Here is a 23,389-nt window from a genome sequence, read left to right on the forward strand (position 1 = left end):
TCAATTCTGTCACTCCCCAGAGTTAGTGCAGACTCCACGGTCAAGGGCTCAGTCATATAAGACTGCCTTACTTTAGATGCCAGCCACTCCCCACCAGCACATATGCCTGGCCAACTACAAATTGGAGTGTTCCCACACCCCCTTCTCAAGTTCAGTAATTGACTAGAATAACTCACAGAACTTAGGAAATTGCTTTACTTTTGCACTGGCTTATTATAAAGGATGCAACTCAGGAACAGCCAGAGGAAAGAGATGCACAGAGCAGGGTATGGGTGGGGTGGGGTGGGGTGGGGCAGTGCTTCCATGCCCTCTCCCTGGGCACCATCCCACCCTCCCAATGTGTAGGTGTGTGCTCACCAACTAGGTAGCTCTCCAGTACATCATTTAGGGATTTTTATGGAGGTTTCATTACGTAGGTGTGATTGATGAAATCATTGGCCATTGGTGATTTAACTCAGTTTGTTGGCCTTTTACCCTACCCCAAGGTAGAGCTGAAATTTAATTTTCTAATGACATGCTTGGCCTTTCTAGTGACCAGCCCTTGTGCTGATGCTATTGAGGAGCCCCACTGTGAGTCCCCTCATTCGCATAAATTCCGATATATTCTTTATGAATAACAAAAGATACTCCTATCACTTAGGAAATTCAAGAGTTTTAGGAGCTTGGGGCCAGGAACCTGGGGAAAAGACAAAGTATACATTTTATATTATACCATATGTATGTGGACTAATATATCTATCATGAGTAATATTTTGACGCACAAATTTGCACTTAAAGGGCTCAGACTGCTTCAGGACCACTTAAAATTCTCAGTTGAAGTGACTTCCTACTCTAGTTGATCTCTACTTAACATTTTTAAAAACAGAGTTATTTGCTTGCTTGTAAGTGTATAGCGTGGGGGTCTGTCAGGCCTGGTCTTGAGTTTCAGTTCCAGTGTGTTTCCTTGGACTTCATTTGGCAACCTCCCTAAGCTTACTCTTCTTGTTTACAAAGCAGGCATGATGCCTGTGCCTCAGAGGGCTTGTGCAGCTGAGTGGGACTGGTGAGTAAGTGCCAAGCACAACCCGAGGTCGCGGTAAGCTCTTGCCTTAGAGAAAATATTTGTGTGCAGGTAGCTACCGAGTGGTCACTTCACTCCTCCAGGATTTGTTGCTCAGTTTCTCCTTCTCCAGCATTCTGGGCTCTCCTTTTTAGCTTCACCTTCCACCTAACATAAAGAATTATAGCTTGCATTTTCTTACGAAAAAAGGGAAAAGAAAAGCCAGGTGACTTTTTTGTCCTGCTGGCTACTCCAGCTGTTTCTCCTCTTTTGTGGAAAAGATTCTCAGATTCCTTCCAACATTCTCTCTTTTATCCCCAGTGTGATGCAGTAACGTTCTAGAGCCTGGCACCCATTACTTCTGTAGCTCTACCAAAACCCTGTCTTGTGGGGGTCACTAATAGGCCCACATCCTAGTCCTGCCTTGCTTCATACCTTCGGTCCCTTTAGAAAATTTTACAAAGTGGCTGTTGGCCTCTGATGGGGTATTTTTCCTGCTGTTTTCCTGCTTACCTCCCTGGCCTTTTCTTCTGATCCTTTGGCCACTTACCATAAGGTATGTCAGAGCCAGTACACCACACTCCCTTGCCTTTCTAGTTGTTTCTTCTGAAATCTCACCCATGTTTTCAGCTGCAGCCTTCCCCTCTGTGTTTATGAAAATCATATCCATTCCTGAAGTCTGCGCTCCCTCCTAAACCACATTTCCCTCCATTCCTGTAGTCTCCCAATTGTAGCGTCCCTTTACCTTCCTCTCTTCAGTGTCAGCAGGTTCTGTTGATCCTTGTTATCTCAGCTCTTCTTTCCATTCCCTCAGGACCTCTGTGGACTTGCGTCCCTTTCCACGTAAACTGTTACAGTATCATCAAGACTATGTCCATTTAGACATCCTCATTGCGAGCCATTCTGCGTACCGCTTGCAGATAAATTCTGTGCTAACATTACTCCTCTGCAAGGATGGCTTCCGGCAGCTTTGCACTTTCCCCAGAACACCCACCGCCAGTCATCAGAGACATTCCATCTTCTGGCTGCGCTTCCTGGCATGAACTCCTTCCATCTAAGGTGGGCACATGCTCTGTTCCTCTCGCCTACTCTTTCTGTCAGCTCATGGTTTTGTCCTCACCTGCACACCTGGCTGCTTGTCCATGACTGAAGCTGTATCCTAAGACCTGACCTACACTTCATACCATTAGCTTGAAGTGATTTTTCTCTCCTTTAACCTCTTGAAGTAATCAATGTTTCCATTACTTCATTATTTACTGTCTTACAACAACTCTTGTATTTGGAAAGCTGATGTTCTTAGTCTCATTATTTGTTAGTATTTAACCTATCTGATGCTATTATATACTCACCCAATTTAACTGTACTTGTTTTTTCTTTTAATATCAGAGGCCATATCTTATATTAACATTATCTGAATTGGCTCATAGATCCTTTGAACATATTGGTGCTTAATATATTTTAATTGCTTCTTTCCTGTTTATCTTTTTTCCAATCACAATAATGGTAAGGTGCTTCACAAGCAACCAGGACAGTGATGTTGTGACCTGTATCAAATTTGGAAATAACCAAAATAACTCAACCAGCTATACTTTGATTTCCTTATTTTATTAATATAATAATAACCAATATAAGTTTCTTCAAGATAAACTATAGCTTTTTGGGCCACTACTACATGAAGCAAAAGAATGAGAATCCTGATGGGCTTTCTAAGTGGGCAGGGTGGATGTGGTGAGTTTGAAGGCAACAGGTATAAGTGATGTTGACCACTTGTAGAGGGCCTGGTGATCTTGGGGTATGTGTACAATGGGTGCATTGCTATTTGTACAGTCCTGTGGTAAGCTGTGAGTGATGGATGCTTCCTGTACTCCTTGCCGTCCCCACAAGCACCGTTAGCCCTGTGTGCACCGATTGATGCGGTTGGCAGTTCCTGGCCTCAGAGCCAAAGTTCTGAAAAGTGTCTCTGCGTAAACTAGTAGGTCAGTTCCTGTCTCCTTTCCCCAAAAGTCCTCTGAGCTTCCTGGCCATCAGTTTTGGCAATGAGAGGACTGCCTCTACAGCTGTCTACAGGTCAGACTGCTCTGTGATTCGGAACTGAATCCATCTCTTAAATACCATTCCCTTTTATTTATTTGGTGTTCACTTAAAGAAAACCAAATCAGGATTTATACATAAACTCATTTCTTTTAAAAACATCAGTTAAAAGAATGAAAGAAAATGGTTACACGCAATTACAAGATTGAGGTTTTGCTGGCATTTGAAATTTTATTGTAAGTGAAATGTAAGCTACATTTTCTCCTTAGAGATGGCTTACCGTCTTGAGAGACTAGTTTATGCCATTTTCATTACTGCCTGTCAACCAAATGAGGTAAAATTGTGTCCTACTCAAAGGAAAAGTGGTACAGTTTAGTGAACTATGAAACCTTCTAAAGAGAAGGCTAAATTGTAAAGATCCAATTTGGGGTGACAAAAAGCCCATATTACATACTTTAACTTTGCTTCTTCTTTTTTTTTTTTTTTTTAGCCTAAATGAGGCATCTCAAAATTAATGCAGCCAGAAGCAGTAAAAGCATTTGAAGTAATTCTTCAACTATTACTATTCTTTCTCAACAGAGCGTACCAAATATAAGGCATTGCCAGTGTGACTAATAGAATAACTACCAATCAGATTGCCTGTCAATTCATGAAATTCCTCCAACTCAGTCCACACTGAAGACTGAATCAAAGTATTTCAGTTCAAGTATTAAAAGACAGGAACCTTAGTTCACCATACCTGAACTCTTAAGAAATAATACATGACTTATATACATGCAAAATCATGTGGAAAATTGAAGCAATTATCAGGTTATCTCATGTCAAAACAGGAATTTGAGATCTGTATTACTTGAATAAATGTCAGTTCCATAGCATAGCTTGTTGCTCTTAGGCATACTTAAATTTCCCCCAAAAAAACCTCACCAAGCATTATGTTTAATAAACTTGTCAAATGTCTTCACCTTTTTTTATTTTCTTCCTTTTTTCCTCTCACCTTTTAATATACCTGTTATTAGTAATTGTGTACCCAGTGCATGTAAAACTGTGATGGTGAAGGTGGTAGAATTGATTGGTAAGTTTATTTACCAAGAAAAAGAGAAAAGAATGAATGCACAATAATGTACACACACAGAGGAATATACTCTATGTTTATAAACATATGTAGGATGAATATTATCGATAAGTTGAAAAGAATGAAAAATTACATTGCTAAATAAAAGGAAAAAGTAGTTCCTAAAGATCTATATTGCTTATATTCTTACACCAGCAAAGGAATGGTGTATTTAAAATATTTTATTTTGAAATAATTTTAGGAGTTGAAATTTGCAAAAATACTACAGAGAGTTCACAGATAGCCTTCACTCATGTACATCTTCCCTAATGTATATCTCTGACATAAGTATAGTACAATAATCCAAACCAAGAAAGTATCATTGATTTAACACTATTAAATAAACTATAGACCTCACTTGAGTTTCATCAGTCTCTTCACAAGGTCCACTGCATTTCCACAAATTTCTCCAGAGATGAGAAAGTGATGGATGTGTATGCCTTGGCTTCCTGGACCACGATGGGCACTGTGTGCAGACAGTGCTAGACGTAGGCTGATCCCCCAATTCAGACCCTGCGTATTAGCAAAAAAATTGCTCCTTTAATTCTGCCTTGCCTCCCTGACTTTTTATATATTTATACCAGGGACAACACCTAATTTATTATGTATCCATCTTCCCCCTCCTCCCCCCTCCCACACCATTCCTACTGCTGCCATTTTGGACTCTGTTTTGCAACATATTTACAGTAGCCTTCCAATGGTTCTTCCTGTGTAATTAGGCATCCTCTTCAGGCCACCCTCTGCATGTCTGCCAAAATGATCTTTCTAGTACACAAATCTGAATGTCTCTGTTGCAGTGTTACAAGCCATTAGTGGTTGTCCTTTAACTCTCTTTAACCACTTAGCACAACACAGAAGATCTTCCCTGATCTGACCACTGTTACTACACAATCTCCTGCCCCTCCAGGCCTGCCACACCCTTTACTGTAGCCACCCAGAACAGTTTGTAGTTCTGCTGTTGGCCATTTCCAACCTTCAGTGCCTCTCCATATTGTCCTAGGGAAACTTTGGGGTCTACTCTGAAGCTTAGTTCACAGGCCCCTTTTCTCTCATGCACTGTGATAGCAAATTATTATCTATATTCATGTCATACTATAGCCTTCCTGAAGTCAGGAGCCACGTTTTAACAGCTGTAATATTCCATCCACTAACACAGTTCACAGTACGTTGAGCACCTAGAACAGAGTCTGGCACAATAGATGTTCAGTTAACATTTAAATTAATGAATAAACTAGGAATGAGATAAATGTTGGTTAAATTTGAAGTGATAAGTGATGCATACATGGCTCTGAGCAATACAGGAAATATTGATATCATTCTACAGCTGACTGCCCCAATTTCTAACTCCTTAGTCAGACATAGTGTTTATTGATCTTATATTTTAACCTTGCCTTAACATCCCAGCTCCTTTCCCACTAATGTTTCTAAGAAAATCTCTCTGCATTCATTCCTCTTTTTATTCACCTCATGCCTTCAATTCAAGTGCATAGTTTACTAATTTACCCCCTTTCTTGGTATATCTTCCTACCCTCATTCCCTTCTGATTCTGAAAATATTATTTAATCCTTCACGTGTCAGCCCAAAGGTCCCTTCAAAACCTTCTCTGTTATTTCACAGTTTGAATGAATTCTAACCCTTTCTTTACTCCAATAAAACTTGAAATCCCTTTTAATTTTCCTACCCTATTTCATGATAGTTGCTCCGTGTTTATTTCAACTAGACTATGAGCTCTTGAGGGCAGAGATCCCATCTTATTCCATAGTTCAAGATTTATGGGTAGTAGCTGATAAGTAAAGTTTGTTGGATTTAATTAATATTGATCAATTATCGAGGCTCTAGGTGCTCTGAAGGTGTTCAGTTAAGTCAGTCAGTGAAATAGCTCAAATTCCTAAGTCTAAACCTCTTTATCCTTTTTCCCATGTCACTGCTTAACAAAAGTTCATGATATGCCTGTCATGTCCTGGTCCCTGTGCTAAGCTCTTGAGGATACAGTGGGGACCTAGATGTGGCCATTGCCATCTATCCTTGAAGTTACAGTCTAGTAGGGAAACAGGGCTACTCATGCAGTCACTACATGTGGCGTGCCCACTTCATAGCAGGTCGTGAAGACTTGATAGTAAACAAAAGGAGAGAAGTTTCCTTGTGCCCTTGGAGCTTATTATCTTAGTGTCTGTGCCAAGTACCCACACTGTGAGAACTGTCAGCAAGGTGCCCTAGACCTGTTGGTTGGGGATGGCTTCTTGGAGCTGAGTATCAGCTAGCCAGGTGACAGATGAGAGAGGAGACTCTTCAGTGTCCCTGCCACGAGCAAGTGGTGATGCTGACAGATGAGGCTGGGATTAACTAAAGTGATATTATTGTGCTAACCAAGTGGTATCTTTTTAGAATTTCTCGTTCTGTTGATGTGTAGCAGAAATATGTTCTCTTCCAGACTCTTTATTTTTAACAAAATTTACAGTTGAGTAAAGAGTGAAAACAATAATCACATGAATTCTATATGATGTTTCACCCTACTCTTCCAAAAAATAACTTCAGTGCCTTTGTATGAGGGAGAGAGAGACTTGAGTATCATGGGGGAATGTGAACTTAAAAAAAAGTACATGGCATTCTTAGTGGTCATCTAATCACTGGCTTGATAAGAACAGAATAAAAAGGTCTCACTTAAACACTGGAGTCTTATCCATATTTTTATCTGGTCAAGTGTAGTATATACATACTAGAATAAAAACATCCAAACTAACTTGAATAATCATGAGAATATGTTTTCACTACAAGTATGTGTAGGAAGGAATCAATACCAAGAATTACTTTAAAATTATCTTTCATGTGATACTGCATAGAAAAGTTCTGAGATTTAAGAATAATATTGGGATTATTTCAGGTTTAATCATTTTTCCACAAATGTAGTAAACTGAATTGGTAAAGTCTGTATTATATTGAATGATTGGAACAGTTTATTGATGAAAGTATGGGCTAACAATTTTATTATGTAGCAGAAAAAATTGGACTCCTGAAAGAATATATTTGTATGTAATCCTCATAATCTTGATAATGAAAATCTCTAATCTGACTAGATGAGTAATTTCCTATATAAATATTTTATTGGTCTGTGAAATAATATTCTGATTTTTTCTCAGTATTCAGCAGCCTTTCTAACATATGGGGCATGAGAGAGTGAAGGGGTGTAAGTATTATTCCAAGATTGTTAACTGACTGAATAATGCTGTTGTTTTGAGACTGGGAAGATACGGGAAGGAACACCTTTAATTTTTTTTTTTAAGAAAAATATTAAGATTGAAAAACCTGAGTATGGCATTCAGAGAAAATAGGGATAGGGCTGCAGGTAGAAAATCAGGAGTCATGATGATATTGGACAGGATGATGTCTTCACTGCAGACTCAGCCAGGGAGTGAGTTTAATAGGGAAGAGAAGGGGCACAGTAAGGTGATCCCCAGCCCACGCCAACATGTAGAGTCCAAAAGAACGAGAAGAGGAGGTTCATGCAAAGGAGAAAAAGAAGGGGAGGAAAACTGGAAGAATGTCACTGATACTGAGAAAAATAGCTTTTCAAGATAGAGTGATCAGTTATGGCAGTTGATGATCAGAATTTGAGAAAATGAGGACTGAGAATTAGCCATTAGATCTGAAAACATACAGGCCTTTGATGACCATTGAGGACAAGGATGGTTTCATCAGAGGCAATGGACACAAACTGGATTGGATTGGGTTTTAGAAAGAATGGGAAACAAGGAAGTGGATGTCGCTGAAATTTATTTTACCATCTAAAACTTGTATGTGTTGCATAGTCTGTATTTAAAAAGCAAGACTAATGAGGAATTTTCATTAACAGTTAAATGGAGATCAAAGTATATTACTATGTATTTCTTTTGAGTGCCCACATGCTTAATGTTTAGGTCAGTGCCCATTTTAGGCCATACTTTCACTTTGCATCCACTTACATTATAGAATGTTCAGTTGGGTTTAAATAAATACTGAATCTCTCATTAATGCCCCTGCTGCCAAATCACTCTGTTGTATCCACTAGGGTCTGTGGAGGGAATATATATGAATTATAAGGATTGGATGATCATCTGGAGTAGGATGGTTCAGACATACCTGTGTTCAAGCTCTGATTTTGCTGTTCACTAGCTGTGTGACCTGGCAAGTTACCTAACTCTTCTGAGCCTATTTTCTCAAAGATAAAATGTGGATAATAAGGATATGAAGGTCAAATAAGGTAATTTGTCTTAAAAAGTCAGCATGACATCTGGCACATAGTAAGGGCTTAGTGCATGTGAGTGACTTTGTATTGTTATGATTACTGACTTGTTCTTGAATGGGACATAACTGAAGTACTGTTTAGTAAACAGAAGATAGGTCTTCTAATAAAGAACAGAAAAATGTGCCCAGAGAGTAAGCCATACCTTAGAAACCAATCATGGTGTTTGGTTCATGTTCTTCTATATGTGTTCATTTCTCTTTCCTATTCCCTCACCTTTAGTGAAGTCATACAAGCATGGTAGTTAAGACTCTACAGAGCACATTTGTCATTGCAATCCCCTGGAATTAGAGGTATATTCCAGCTCCATCTTCCCATCTTTTCCAATCCATTCAGCATTGCTAGGGACAATACCTTAGGTATTGTCTGCTTCCTGGGCACTAAGCACTGTTCCTAAACCCTTTACAACTATTAGCTCATTTAAATCTCACAGCCCTGAGAGGCAGCTGCCATTATTGCTTCCATTTGTACATATAAGAAAAGTGAATCACAAAGAGGAGAAGTAACGTGTCATGTCGTAAGATCCTAAGATAACACTGTTGGTAAATAGTGGAGGCAGGCTAGTTACACAATTTGTACTCTTAACCATTTCATCCTAATTCCATTTAGGGCTATAAAACTGTAAGTTGTCATAGCTTTTCTCTGGGGGGTGTGGGGTTAGTAAAAAAGGGCAATTCAGTATCCTTCCTCAGCAGTTCATTAGTAATCATCAATTTGTGTTGGGTATCCAGGTTTCACATCCCACCTCCAGCCACCAGCCATTCAGCTAAGTTCATAAAAACATTGTAAAACAGAACAATATATTCTGTTGTTTTACTGTAAAGGTTAATCATTAAAGTGTAAGATCTGAGGGTCAGGTTCTTTGCTGCTTATACCCAAAGAAGGAAGAGTCATTTTTGTATTAAGATATCTAAAAAGTCTTTACATGCTTAGCAAGAAAGCTAAATTAAGCCCTGGGTTGGGTGAAATTATAAACATGCTGTCTGTCTCAGATGAGTAAGTGGATATAAATGGAATAGTTAGTATACATGGCCTTAATGATACAGCTTTCTTTTTTCTGTGTAATGTAAATCACCAAATATGAGCATTTCCATCTGACATTAACCGTCAGTCTCAGAAAAGCACATTGTAGGATTCAATACATGTTATACAACAACAAGATTGTCCTTTTCTTCAGCACAGTGATTTTTTTTTTTCCTTCGTATCTAGCGGTTAGAACTAAGGCCTAAAACCCTTAGTTACAGAACAAAGTGGCTTAGCAGTAATGGAGCCTGTGTGAGGCTAAGAGAAGAATAATGAACATTCCCTGCAAGCTTCCTGCCTAGATGCAGGTGCAGGAATCAGGAGGTCATGAATAATGCATGACATGCAGATTAAGTGGTGGTTTCTCCTACTGGGGCTTTGACTTTGCTACCTGCATGGCTGCTATATGTGGAAAGAAGGTAGGCGATGGCATAAAGTGTCACAATTTAAAGACTGAGCCCACAAAAACACTGCAGATCCCTTGAAGAAAGAAAATTTTGGGAATAACTGAAATGCAGACTCTTATGGTCTACTTTATTGGATGATGTGAGCTCCAGGTTATCAATTTGTTCACTTTGGAAAGGAAAACAAGCTTTGTTGGCTTACTACTACTTTTAATTAAAGAAACCTTATAATTATTTGACATACATGAACAATCAGGAATTCTTTGTAGACTGTTAAACCATTATAGAAATGATCTGCTTACTGAGTTTGATCTATAGATTGCTGAAATTTTGCTAAAAGATACAAATACCTCGAGAATATAGTAATTAGAGGTTAAAGAGGTCCATTTTTCTCTACTGATATATGCAATGAGAAGCATCAATTAGAGTTACTTCTAACATCAAACTTCACCTGGTGGAATTATGGTGAATAAAAATACTGTTGTTAAAGAGGAAGCAGTAGAAGAGATAAACATTTAAAGGATGTAGAATGGATTAAAGAACTGTGAGTTTGGGAGCTTTACTCCTTAAAACTTTATTTAGGTAGTAGGACTCTGACATTTCAGTGTGGATGTAGGGAAGGTTCAAGAGGATTTCCTGCATTTTCCCTTAAGTCAGGTGGCTTTAACTTGGGTGATGATTTTTTGGTCACAATTCCATTTGATGATTGTGTTTCCAGCAGGCAGAGTGAAAAAAAAAAAAAGAAAATGAGGCTTGCTACCATTTTTATAATTCGTATGCCTTTTAATTGCATGTTTTTCTCTCTCCTCCAATTTGGGGTACTGGACTAGGAGCTGGCTTTCATTTCTAGCTGAGTCTGTCATTTCCGCTAGCCCCAGTTTGGCCAGATGCCAGGACCAACAGGTGATCCTTGTAGCTGCAAAACAGCAGGAAGTGGGCCGTGCTTGAATGAGACGGTTCACCAGAGGGGCTGTCTGGCCTCTCTCCATCTTTCTGCATAATTAACATCCCCTCCCCCATGCCGAGCAGAAAATCTGTGCTGAGCGGCTCAGCTGCAGCAGCCATTGAGAAACGCTGTGAGGAAAAGAATCTTAATAAGGGATATTGGAAGGAAGAAGCCTTCCGAGGGCAAAGTGCGGTCTGGCCCCCGATTTATGGAAAGATGGCAGTTGGCCCTTCTGAGGGGCTAGAACTGTAGTATCTGTTTTGAAATGATTTCCACTTGCTAAACAACTATGGAGAACTGGGACTTTAATGAACCTTGGAGCTGTTGCCTCTAACTGGACTTAAAAGACCGGCTTAAAACTCCTGTTTTCTTCCTGTCTTGTAAATCAGAGTAATGTCTGAGACATAACAAGTAAAGATAACACAAGCTAAAAATCCTAGTAAATCCTAGATTCTCACAAATCCTAGTAGAGGTAGAACAAAGCAGGGAGTTGAGGGCAAGGAAGCAGGAGGTAGGGCGTATTGTGTTGCCCATCAATGACCCACAAAGATGTGGGGTTCAGTAGCTAGCTCCTGATTAGAAAATATCAACAGTTCCTGGAAATATAAACTATTTCCCGTGGATGATGCCAACCCTGAAAGCTTGTAAAATAATAGTTTTTACTTCTCCATTATTTAAGTAAAGTTTTGAGTTGACTTAGCCTTTCTCAAGCCCAGCAATTAGAGCATCACATCTAAAAGGGCTTTTTTCCTAAAAATGACAGTTCATCCTTCCTTCCTCCCTCATTCCCACAGATTCTGTTCCTGGACATTTGAATGAAGTTATTAAGGGGAGGAAAAATAAACTTTCCCTCTACCTTCTCAGGTCCAATCTCTAGAGGAATGCAAATTAAACTGAGGAAAAATTAGCAAGAGTAAAAAGACCAGTTTATGATGCAACATGCATGCATGCAGGACTGCTCAGTGATGAGTAACTCAAAGGAGTGGTTATAACTTGGAGCTCATACACCGTTTTAACAGAGGGTGATAAATTGTGTAGAAATGACTAGTCAGAGGAAAAGATGGTCTGGGCTCTAGTGGGGGAAAATTGTAGGAAGGGGACTAGGAAATGTATGGGAGGAATTAATGGTAAATAAGGGTTGTTTATGCAGACCCGTCTCAGTACCATCTCCAGTGATGAGAGTTGTATGTGTTACTGCTCTTCCAGGTATGGGAGAGGAGGCACCTTTACAGATGAAAATTTCCTTTACAAAGGGGAAATTTATGCCCTGCTTTTAGCCTTATGAAATGAAGGTGGCTCCTCCTGTATCTGCTGTTTCTCAGTTGTCTTGAGCTCAAAATAATCCTGTCAAAGTGACATACTTTGGGGATGCATATCCTGATCCCCTCCATTGTCTTGCTTTTTAGGATGTTAAATCCAGAAGTTGGTTGAGGGAGCTGTGCACTTTTTCTTTTTGATCCCCACCCCTCCTTGTGGAAACATGAAGCAGAAAGGGCTCATTGAAGGCAAATACCATACTTCACATTACATTTAGACACTTCTAAATCTGGCAAGGATTGTGTAGTCAGTCGCTTTTTGTTGGACTGAATGAATCAATCAGTTCATTAAAACCGGTGGTCCCGCTTTTGTGGGTGTCTTCACGGTGAACATTGTGACAAGCCCATTTTATATGGTACAAGTGGTGCAGAAGGAAAGACTCACAGGTTTGCAGGTATAAGAATCTCACTGCATTCATTTACTACGAGGCGATCAGGTTCTGGGGGATTTATATTAAGCAAATCTAAAAGAGATCATTTATAAAGCAGATCTCTTTGTATTTGTTCATTTGTCATTAGGAATATGCTTTCTCAACAACTGGATTACTCTTCTCTACCTACAGGGTTCATCCATCCCCAGTATCAAGAGTCCGGGGAAACCGAATGAATAGCCAGAAGTTTGCTTGGTGAGTATGCCCCCTAAGTTACGAAAATGTGTCTAAGTTGATTTTAACAGGCTGTGTTTCAATGAAAGAGAATTACTCCTGATTTTCTGTAACTGAACTACATTGTGTTCCTTCCTCTGGAAAGTTCTAAATCAACACAATAGAGTTTCTCTCCAGCCAAAACTTTTCACTCACTAAAAACCCAGTGCAACTTTGTTTTCCTAACAGCTATGGTATATCTTCCAAGATTATCAGCTGTTACACCTTAAAAGAATGTTTCCCTTTTGCTGGAAGATATTGTAAGGTTTTAGTGGGGTTTAAGCAACAACTCAGATTTTGCTCAAGTACCTACTTCTCCTCATGGAGATTTTCATCTATTATTTATTAATCTATTATTTTAATCTATTATTTAATCTATTATTTTAATATATTATTAATCTATTATTTTAATGTTAATGATTACTATTTAGATGATTTTTTTCCTGTCCTTAGCATTAAATATCCAGGGAATTTTTTTTTTTTTTTTTACTTTGGCAAATACAAAGATCTTTAATAGACTAGTTCTCTGAACAAAAATATAGATGGAACTTACCAGAAGTGACCTGAAAAGTTATCTCAGCCACAGAACACTGATTACTGATCCTTTAAAAAGGCAATTCAAGGTGTTTCACAAACACTTTTTATGAAACAAAAATGTATATTAATGTAGGTTTAAAATCCAGATTTTTTATATCACTCCATTTCACAAAATCAGCCTTTCTACACATAATTTATCTTCAAAAAACATAGACAAGGATTGAACTGTTTACTGTATTACTTTAAAGGTGAATAGAAATTCAGATCTGTTTTTACTTCATTGAATTGTGCTTAGAGTGGGATTTTGATTAAAAACTATGGCTTTTTTTTAAGTATGGGAAGATGATTACCAAATATTGAATTTCCAAATTAATTTTATCCCTAAGTCATGATTATTTTTAGACACAAAATAATGATTCTTTGAATTTGAATAGTGCCTAATCAGCTTGCCTCCCTCCCCCCATTAAATCTAATTAACCCTCACAATAGCTTGGTGATGTTGTTAAATATTATGCTTTTCTTTGTCACAGAGGGGAAAATAGAGCACAGAGGACACCGCCATTTGGTTGCGCACTGTCTAAAAGCGGGAGCAACCTTCACGGTTTCTCACAATCACTAAGGCATATTGTCCCCTGTCAAACCTGGAAAGCTGGGAGAATAATAATGTTGATGGCCATTACATAAAAGGAAAGGGAGAAATAGGTCTTTTCTTGCCTGCATGGAATTTATATTCCTTCTCAGTACAGGCATATTGTACTAAAGAAACTTTGTTACATGTAGAGAATATGAGATGTTTAAGTGAGCAGCATAAGCTAATGGACAGAGTGCAACATTGTCAGTTCCAAGATCTGGTTTGTACAACTTACTTCTCAGTGGCTAACCGTGGACCACTGAGTAAATAACAAATGTTCTTTCCCTCACTTTTCCTTTCTGGAGTATTGGGGTAACAGTAAATTGTTCCTACATAATTCATAGTATATTACTTGGTTAGTAAGTTTAAACCACTTTCATCTCCAGAGAAATAATACATGAAAAACAAAAAGGATTTTTGCTACTAGCCTTGAGAAAATCAACTTTTTATCTCTTCAGCAACATATATTTAGAGCCCCTGGCATTGTGAACAGCACTAGATTAGAAAGATAAATAAATATGGTTTCTGTCCTCAGGAGTCTCATCTTGTGGGGGAGGGGTGTGAGAGAGAGAGAGTGGGTGTGTTTGTGTGTGTGTGATGTCACACATATATATTACATGGTACCATACAAGCAGCATCTGATATATAATAAAATATGGGTAATGCTCTAAGGAGATATATCTATAGTACATACAGGAAGGAAGAGGAGGGTCAGAAAACCCATCCCAGAGAAAAAGGGTTTTGAATGAAGTCCCAGAATAATTAGGAAAAGCAGAGGGGTGAGACAGGGGTGAGATAGTGTTTCCCATATAGATAAAATGGAGGCAGTTCTAAATTCACTATAGTAGGAGCATACATGGATTTAATACATGTGCTTTATTTGGTCAGAAATTAGTTAAAATTTCCATTATATATACTACCTTGAATCTTCCTTAAGCAAATACTGTAAGGCTGGTACGGAAGTAAATCACCTGGCTGTGATGAAGCCCAGTGAATCACCCAGCATCTACATCTAGTTAAGTGATAAAGACTTGCTATTTGTGAAATATTGCCTCAGAAAATCCCAGAAGTTTAAATACTCATGTTAGCAATGGAGATGAAGGGAAAATGGCAGTTGCTGTCCCCAAAAGAGAAGTTTGAGATAATTTAGAGAATTACATGGCTTGGCTCTGGCTTGAGTTAGATCAGCAAACTATATGTGAATGATGTTGGGTGATTTTGTGAAGCTGGGGTAACAAATGCTCCAAGCAATTAAGAAATATTATCCATTAAATAAGCAATTAAACATCACTAAAAGGCAAAAAGGCTTAAACTTACAAGTTATGCATAGGAAATGCATGGAAATTGGTCGGTTGTAAATGTCAGTGGCTGTGGTTGAGCTATCAAACCAGTGTTTATTATTGAGCAAAGAAAGTTTAAACCCTTAGTAGTATTTTTCTCTGCATAATGTTAATATGAGAGGCAACATCCACTGGCCTCATTCCTGGAGCAGCATTTATTTCCTCTGACGCTGAAGAAATGTGTTGGAAAGAATGTCTGTTCGTGGCAAACAAACCTGCTGAAATGGAAAGAAGATGTGGTAACAAATGTACATAACCAGGGAGCAGAGAAGCACACATCCAGTGCCAGATGTTGGGATGGAGCCAGGTTCTCCGTAACTATCTGTTAACTCCCAGAGATGAAAGAGTGACAGTAAGAATGTCTTGCAGGATACGTTAGCACCCCAATAAAGAACATAAGACTGTTGCACAACTTGTTAATACTCAATTAATCAAAGATACCAAATTCAGGCAGACATAAACTCTGTGCATCAGAATGGCTCTCCCCTCCCTGCCAACCCACAATAGAAATATTTATTGATCTGAGGATTGATGAAGCCTTTGAGGTACAGTGTGTGAATTTCCTTCTCTATTCCAGGTATCATATCTCACCTCTTTCCTTCACCAGTGGCCTTATGTGGAGGTCATCACACCTTCCTTTGTCCAAAGGCTATATATAAACCTTTTTTAGAGCATTTGCCAGTCTTTCTTGCCAGAAATGACAATTCCAGGAAAACATACTTTGCTCCATTTGGGGCAAATGGGGAGAAATGAGGCAAATCTTACTAGAGCCTCAAATGTGCAGTTCAGTAGACTTCTGTTCTTTACAGATCTTTTTGCTTGACGCTGTTACATTTTGAGATCAAACCCACAGGAAATAGCTGTTTCCAAGTCGTCTTTCAGCTGTTTTATTCCTGAAGGTATAATAGAATTCTGGAAACTGTTCAGTGTGTAGGTTGGAGCAGGACAGCGAGAGGCTTGGTGGGGAATATCTCTGAACTGAACATGGAAGTTTGTTTCAGGCTCCAGGCATCTCCGGGATCAATGTGACAGTTCTGAAGACATACACATTAGTATATGTTCATTTTTAAAGCTTTCCACCCTTCTCTCCTTTCCACTTGCTCCATTCCTAAGGTTTGGAAGGACTTGGGCATGTATTGTTCTTTGATAGTGGTGGTGGTTGCGGCTGTGCTGTGCACCCCAAACATCTGCCTAGGGTTGTTATGTAACCATGGCAATGGTGTTAGGTAATAGAGAGTTTCTGGGCTTTTTATATAATGACATCAAAAAGAAAGTATCTTTACTAGGAATTGTCATCAGAAAAGTAGAAATAATTTTCTCTAACCAATTGGAAGCTGCCACCACCAGTCTCAATTATTATTTATTTCTTACCAACATGCCTGAGACATTATGTAGCTGTGTGCACAAAACACTTCAGTTTTAATAGAGTATCTATGCAAATTATGACCCCATTCTGGGTTGAATCACGTTTCACCTTTGGATGTGGAGAAGTTCTGTGTCACAAATTTGTGTGGCGGGCAGGAAGAGCTTTTTCATGCTTCAATGTTTGTTGCTATATAGGTATTAGTGCTATGATGAACTTAAATACTTATTTGCGTTCCATTGCAAATGTTAGGCATGACTCTGAGACTCCTTCTGAAGGATATAACTAGTAAGGATTTTTGTCATAAAAGTAAGAACATGCCCTCTCGTTTAAGCCTCTTGCTGTGATAGAAGAAGGCACTGAGGTTGATACCAGGTACCTTTCAGAAAGCTGCTGCAGAACGAGCCCTGTAAGGAGGGACAGAGCATTTCCAATTGCAGCAGTTGCCAGTTTCAGAGCTATACAGGAGAGGTAGGCACCATCATGTCCAGTGCAACTCCTTACTATCCACATGTAGAAGTGGGGGCCCAAAGACAAAATTGTAACATCTCAGATATGGCAGAAATCCAGGTCTCTGAGCACCCGTCCAGTCATCTTTCCACAATGTAGCAGTCAGCTGCCTGTGGGTAGAGCAAGAGAAATGTCAGAAATTAAATAAGATGGATGCTTAATTTATTACAAGCTAAGCAGAAGACTTTTGTCTGGGAGATTCCCATGGTACTGATGGGATGGGGGGAGAGAGAGAAGAAACAGAAGAGGCCTGATGAAGACATTGCTGCCCACTCCGATGCATGGCAGTTAGTCCCTGCCAAAATGTTTACTCGTCTTTCAGATCCTTGCATGCTCATTCTTTATAGATAATATTGGTCATGTCATTTTAATTACCGGAGCATTCCACTGCCTTTCTTCTTGCTTTCCAGGGTAAAAATGATGATAATATATATGGATTTTAATATGTGAAAATTTGAGTTCCCAGAATGCCTACCTGGTCTTTGTGGGTTTTTTAAATCAGTGCGTGTTGGCAAATAAGTAACAGCAGGTCACCTGTAGATTTAGTTAGAAAGCGTACTCTCTGCAGTGCTTCATAACAGATTTGGAAAGAGGCCGTAGTTCACCTAATCAAGAACACAGTTGCAAATTCTCTGTCCAGATACTAAATTACAATGAAAAAATGTGCATTCCCTTGCCACCACCCCACCTCCTGGTGTGTTGCTACATTTTACATCCCTTCAAATTCACATCTTTCTGTATGTTATGAATCCAGTATCAGCTTTTAAATTCTTTAATTCTACCACCTTCTCAAATTTACCTTGTGACAGTTATGTGTACTTGGAACTTTTGTTCCTTCTTGCAGATTGTCCTTGGGTCTAATTTTCCTAAATTTTCAATTATCCAGAATTTCAGCAAGAAACTTCATGATGAAAGTGTTTCAAATTCCTGTTAGTATCAGCTGATTTTTTTAATCTAGTATTGCTTCAGTCACAAGAAAGACGATTAGGAGAAAAAGTAAAGTAGGTTATTTCCTGCAATTATTTCCCTAATTATAAGAGAATTAGGGGTATAAGATCATGCGGAGTCTTAAAGGTCACCACTTCTGAGATGTTTTTCTTTAAAAATTTCGGGAATATTTTGTTTGTACCAACCTGCTGCTTAGAACCATATTATTAGAATCTTACCGAAAACCTAATCTGAAGCTATAGATCATGTCTGTATACACTGTGTTGATTCCTGGCTTCTCAGTACTGTAGTTAGGAGGCATACTGTCATGTAGTAAAACATCTCTGTTGTTTTAGCTAATTTTAGTACAAAATAGATTAGTTCAGTGTTCAAAAGAACTTGTTTGGGAAACCTAAAAATAGTTGGAAACTGAACAACACACTTTTAAATAACACATGGTCAAAGAAAAAATCTCAGGAGAAATCTTTAAAATTTTAAGTAAATGAAAATGTGAACACAGTTTATCAAAACTGAAAGCACATGTCAAAAGCAGTGCTTAGAAGGTGATATATAGCATCAACTGCATAAAATAGAAAAGAAGAAAGATCTCAAAGCAATAATCTAAAGTTTCTACCTTAGGAAACCAAAAAAAGAGCAAGTTAAATCCAAAGTAAGCAGAAGAAAAGAAATAACAAAACAGTAGTTGTTTGCAATTCTGAAATTTGTGGAATATTTTTCATATAATTGTTGTATTTTTAGGTTGGTTTTATGCACTTTAAGGATATTTAAAATTATACCATCAGGAATCATGAGTTACTCTGGGAAAGCTACTGAAACTACCGCTTGTTACAGAGTTTTAAATTGTTCAGTGCGTGTTGTTCTCCAGTACAATCTCTTGCCTGCTAAACTTGTTCAGATAGGTGTGGAACTTTAAAATAATGATCGTATTGTAATGCAACATGAAGGACAAGGGGATACAGGGAGTCATTAGTGAATAATGCAGAAAAAAACTGTGTCCCAAAATGAAAAAATATGTATCTATAGTAGCAGTAGTTCAAGTCATGTTATAATTAACATATCAAAATAAAATGAAGATCTTATTTTATATATATGGATATATGTGTATGGAGATATATGTATATATACACACACACACAGAGCATGCCACATTCTTGGTCTTTCACAGTATTTCTCAGTGGGTATATTGGGGCTAAAAATTTCAGCTAACATAGCTCTCTTCTAAATACATGCATTTGAAAGAATAATAACTAAGTTGGGGACCCAATCAAAAGTCCTGGTATATTCTTGAATACAGATAACAGATGTTAAAGGGATTCCTCTATGAGAATGCTGGGTGTATCAGCATTTTTCAGTCATTTTAGTCATGGAGATTTCTCTGTGTACACATGGACACTAAACTAGCAATTTTAAAATTAAATATATTCCTACCTTACTATAATTCTTCTCAGCTGACCACTAAACTTTCATAAAGTTTCTTAGTAATTTCCTTAAAATTGATTATTTATTACATTTCTTAGTATAGCACTAGATTAGTTAAGATAGCTCAATATCCTCATAATATAATTCTTTTAATTACTTTTAGAGAACAATAAATAGGATGTGACATATTTATCCAAAAATTAAAACCAGCCCAATATCACACAGTTTTTATTCACAGCTGCTCCACAGGAGCCTACAGCTAATACGTGCCTGGAGCGCTGAGGACCGACCCTGCTGGAATCCTCTGTCTGCTTGTAGCCATTACCTCTGTCTTCGTTTTCATTCATTGCAGTCTCCTTTATTGGATGAAGGTCTTTCATCGGGAGTATTGGAAACTGACTGAGTCTGGCCAACTTAAGCTAAAGGTAATTTTGTAGGACAGGAGAGGGTGTCAGAGTCAAAGGAAAACAGGAGGTGGGCCACAGGAAACGCAGGAAGCAGAGTAGGCCCAGGGTCCTGCAAGCAGGACTTGATGAGCAGGTGCAGGCCCGGAGGGTGAGCACCTGCCCCCATGCCAGCTCCTCAGAATTGCCACAGCAAGCCAGAGTCTGACGGGCCAGCCCAGCGCAGGTGCCCAGCCCTCGGCCGAGGAAGGGAGGGAGCCTGGGTGAGCAGTGCCACTAAGACCGCAGGTAATGAGTTTCCCAAAGGAAGACGAGGTGCTGGGACCAAACAGTGATGGGAAAGGCTACACTTCAAAAATGACTGTTCCTACGTCACTGAACTTGAAGCTGTCGTTAAAGATAGTGAACTTGAATCTTACTCCTTGGAGGCCATCTTTTCCTATATTTTGGATGATAAAAACACTATACAATTACTAACTAAAATAATGGCCTCTGTCAGGTCCTACTCTTGATTACTGAATGCCCAAAGCAAAAGTTTAATCAAAATAGACTCCATTCTCCGGGAAACTTACAGCTTTTCTTCCTAATCTCCTCAAACCATCCATTTTCCCAGAAATCCTGCTTTGAATCACATATTTAAAAATGTAGCCCTTAAAACCAGACATACATAGTTTCTGTGATAAAATACACAAAATAGTCAAAATAGAGAAACTTACTATGAAACAAATAAAGCTTGAGTCTACAAGCTTATGTTCTGGTATGCATTTCTCACTTATACTAAAAAAGTCTGTATGCTTCCTGCACTTCCTTGTTTCTCTTGAATGAATGAATGCATGGTGTCTGACCCAAACTATTCAAATTAGCTCTTGAAAAGAGTGCAAAAAAATACTCTTCATAGTATCTGTCACCTTGAAAGAAAGTACTTCGTAAACTCTAGATAGTGACCCACAGTCAAATGTCAACTTTACATAAATGGCATCTTTTTACTACCACCTGGGTGATTCGTTGACACACCCAGCATTTATTATAGCCTCAAATGAGGCTGTAATTTCCTTCAATTCTCTTGGGTCCTTCTTAACTCTAACAATTTAGAGTCCTTGGTCAGGCAGATAGCCATTAGGTAGGCCTGGGGTTCCAGTGCTTTAGGTTAAATACATGCTCTGAAAAGGGCACATGTTACATCCAAGCTGAAATGAGAACTTTTTAGGATATAGTTGGAGCCAGTTTACTTCAGTTTCTGTGAAAACCAAATAGAAAGGTAACTCAGTGTATGTCAACAATTTTATATGATCGTTCAATCTCTCTAACATCCTGTATTCAGAATGTCTTAATAAATGGACATACAGGTTACATCCCTTAGAAAGCAATGATGTAAATCACCCATAGGATTAAATTAGTGTTACTGTAAAATAGAAATCTCTCCAGTTCCATCAATTTTCCCTTCCCTCTACTCATTGCCTTTTTTTCTTATGAGGACTGTAATGAAAAGGAAACATTGCTTTCCTCAGAGTTGGCAGTTGGTAGGCATGGAGAAAGAAAATAGCCTTCTATTATTTTTCACTCTAGACCTGAATTATTTTGTACTCTTGAAGAACCCCGTAGCTTAACTGCGCACATGGGCCGATTTCTTACAAGGAAAGTGGCTTACAGTAATCTTCCCTAAACTTTGCAGGCTGAAGTACTTATTTGGGAAAGAGGAGCAAGTATGGAGTGAGTGGTGGTAGGAAACAAAGGCCACCGGCAACAACGTTGAGAATAGAAGAAAGTTGCTGCCATCTAGAGGTAGAAATTGATAAATTTTGAGAGTGTACCTTAAGCACTCACGAAATGATCTTCAGTAGACATTGATGTCACATCATCATAAAACTGAAATGCAGCCAGTTGACTCCATCTGTACCTCTAAGTGAGACTAGACTCTCTCTATTCCCTTCCCCATTGGTAGCCTGCCAATATTTCCTATGAGATTTTGTTGACCCTAGTGGGTTTTTCTATTTTTGTGGATAGTTGCTTTGTTATTGATCATAAAAACTTAGGTTAAATCATTAGAAACCTTCTTCCTGTACAATATGATCTCAGTCATTTGAAAGCATCATTATTACCCTGGCTAATAGACAATGTCTTTTCCATAATCCACACTATCTCTTTTAAATATTACATCAGGAGCTCCTTGAAGCTACATTTTCATTGTGTGGCTAATGCTTTCCTGTCTGTCAGGGAAGTTCAAGTAGGAGGGAATCCCTGGAAATGAGAGCTGAGAGTCCCGAGAATACCATCAAGAGGAAGGAAGCCTGAAGCTCACCTAAGTTTCATTAAAACCTGAGCCCAAGCGCTGCACCAACCTCAAGAATGACAGGCAGTTTGGCCCCTGTTCATGTTGGGTATTAGGAACTGACTGGACATGGCCAGACACATATTTTTTTAATCTAACTTTTTTTAATCAGGACATTTTTAATGGAAAAGCCTCCCTCATAAAGAAGCCTAGACTGCTAGACATGTTGTGCAACCACATTTGGCTTATGATTCTCTCTTTTCAGGACTGCCACATTACAGAACCCCAGGGGGCACTATTCACACCATACTGCATGGGGAGGGTACTTCCTGGAGCACTAGAGCAAAACACATTGGCATAGAAAGGGGAGAAAATACGAAAAGGACATGTGTGTGAGCTTTCTTGTCCACACTTCTCTCCTCTCCTGAATGGAAGACTTCATCAAATATGCTGACTATTGTGATGAAGGTTTTCAGTAAGAAAAGGACTTTAAAAATACCAGGTTGTATCAACAATACTTTTTAGGAAATGAGGATAACATTCCAAGTGTTCCGTGCTTATTTTAAACCCTACTGCTTCCTTCCTTACAACACATGACCTAAGTCTCTTATCTGCCTAGCTGCTGTGTGGGCCTTATGTACTGGCCATGTTTGCTTTTTCTCTTAGCCTGTATTTGATTTTCAGTCACTATTTAAGTATTTACATTCTGTGTCACTTACAAACCTGAACACTTTTGAAACTGCCAGGAATTGTTATTTTTACTAGGTAGCATCATCACTTTTCTAGAATATTTGTGTTCATTGTTCCCTCCTTCAGTAAAATTATGGTGCCCATGATAATCTTGTCCCTTTCCTGAACTGTGGGGACACTGTATGTGATGCAGCAAACAGGGCCTCTGCTCTCAGAGCGTACCAGAGTAGAGTCAAGTAGACAACTCTCAAATATCTGGCAGGGATAAGTGCCCTGGTGAAATATACCAGGGATCTGATTGGAGATGACTGGAAAGCCATCCAAAGTCAGAAAAATCCTCTTGAAAGGAGGTGACGTAGAAGCTGGGAGCTGAATGAGGAGACAGCTGTGTGAGGATCTGGAGGAAATTATTCCAGGTGCTTTTCCAACTGGTCTCTTCGGATCCATATTCTTTCCACTCCCCCCATATCCAATCTTGGCCATGC

General features: G+C 38.8%; 1 protein-coding gene across 13 annotated transcripts in view; it reads left to right on the forward strand.

The window, feature by feature from the left end:
* The window catches only part of KLF12 (KLF transcription factor 12), a 427,321-nt gene that overhangs the window by 348,704 nt on the left and 55,228 nt on the right, over positions 1–23,389 (forward strand). For all 13 annotated transcript variants that reach the window (XM_073212506.1, XM_073212515.1, XM_073212516.1 and 10 more), the window contains one exon: positions 12,713–12,775. In XM_073212506.1, the coding sequence (XP_073068607.1) occupies positions 12,713–12,775 (63 nt within the window). The remainder of the gene's footprint in view (positions 1–12,712; positions 12,776–23,389) is intronic.

This window comes from Manis javanica, chromosome 9 (genome assembly GCF_040802235.1).
Source record: "Manis javanica isolate MJ-LG chromosome 9, MJ_LKY, whole genome shotgun sequence".
Taxonomy (NCBI): Eukaryota; Metazoa; Chordata; class Mammalia; order Pholidota; family Manidae; genus Manis; species Manis javanica.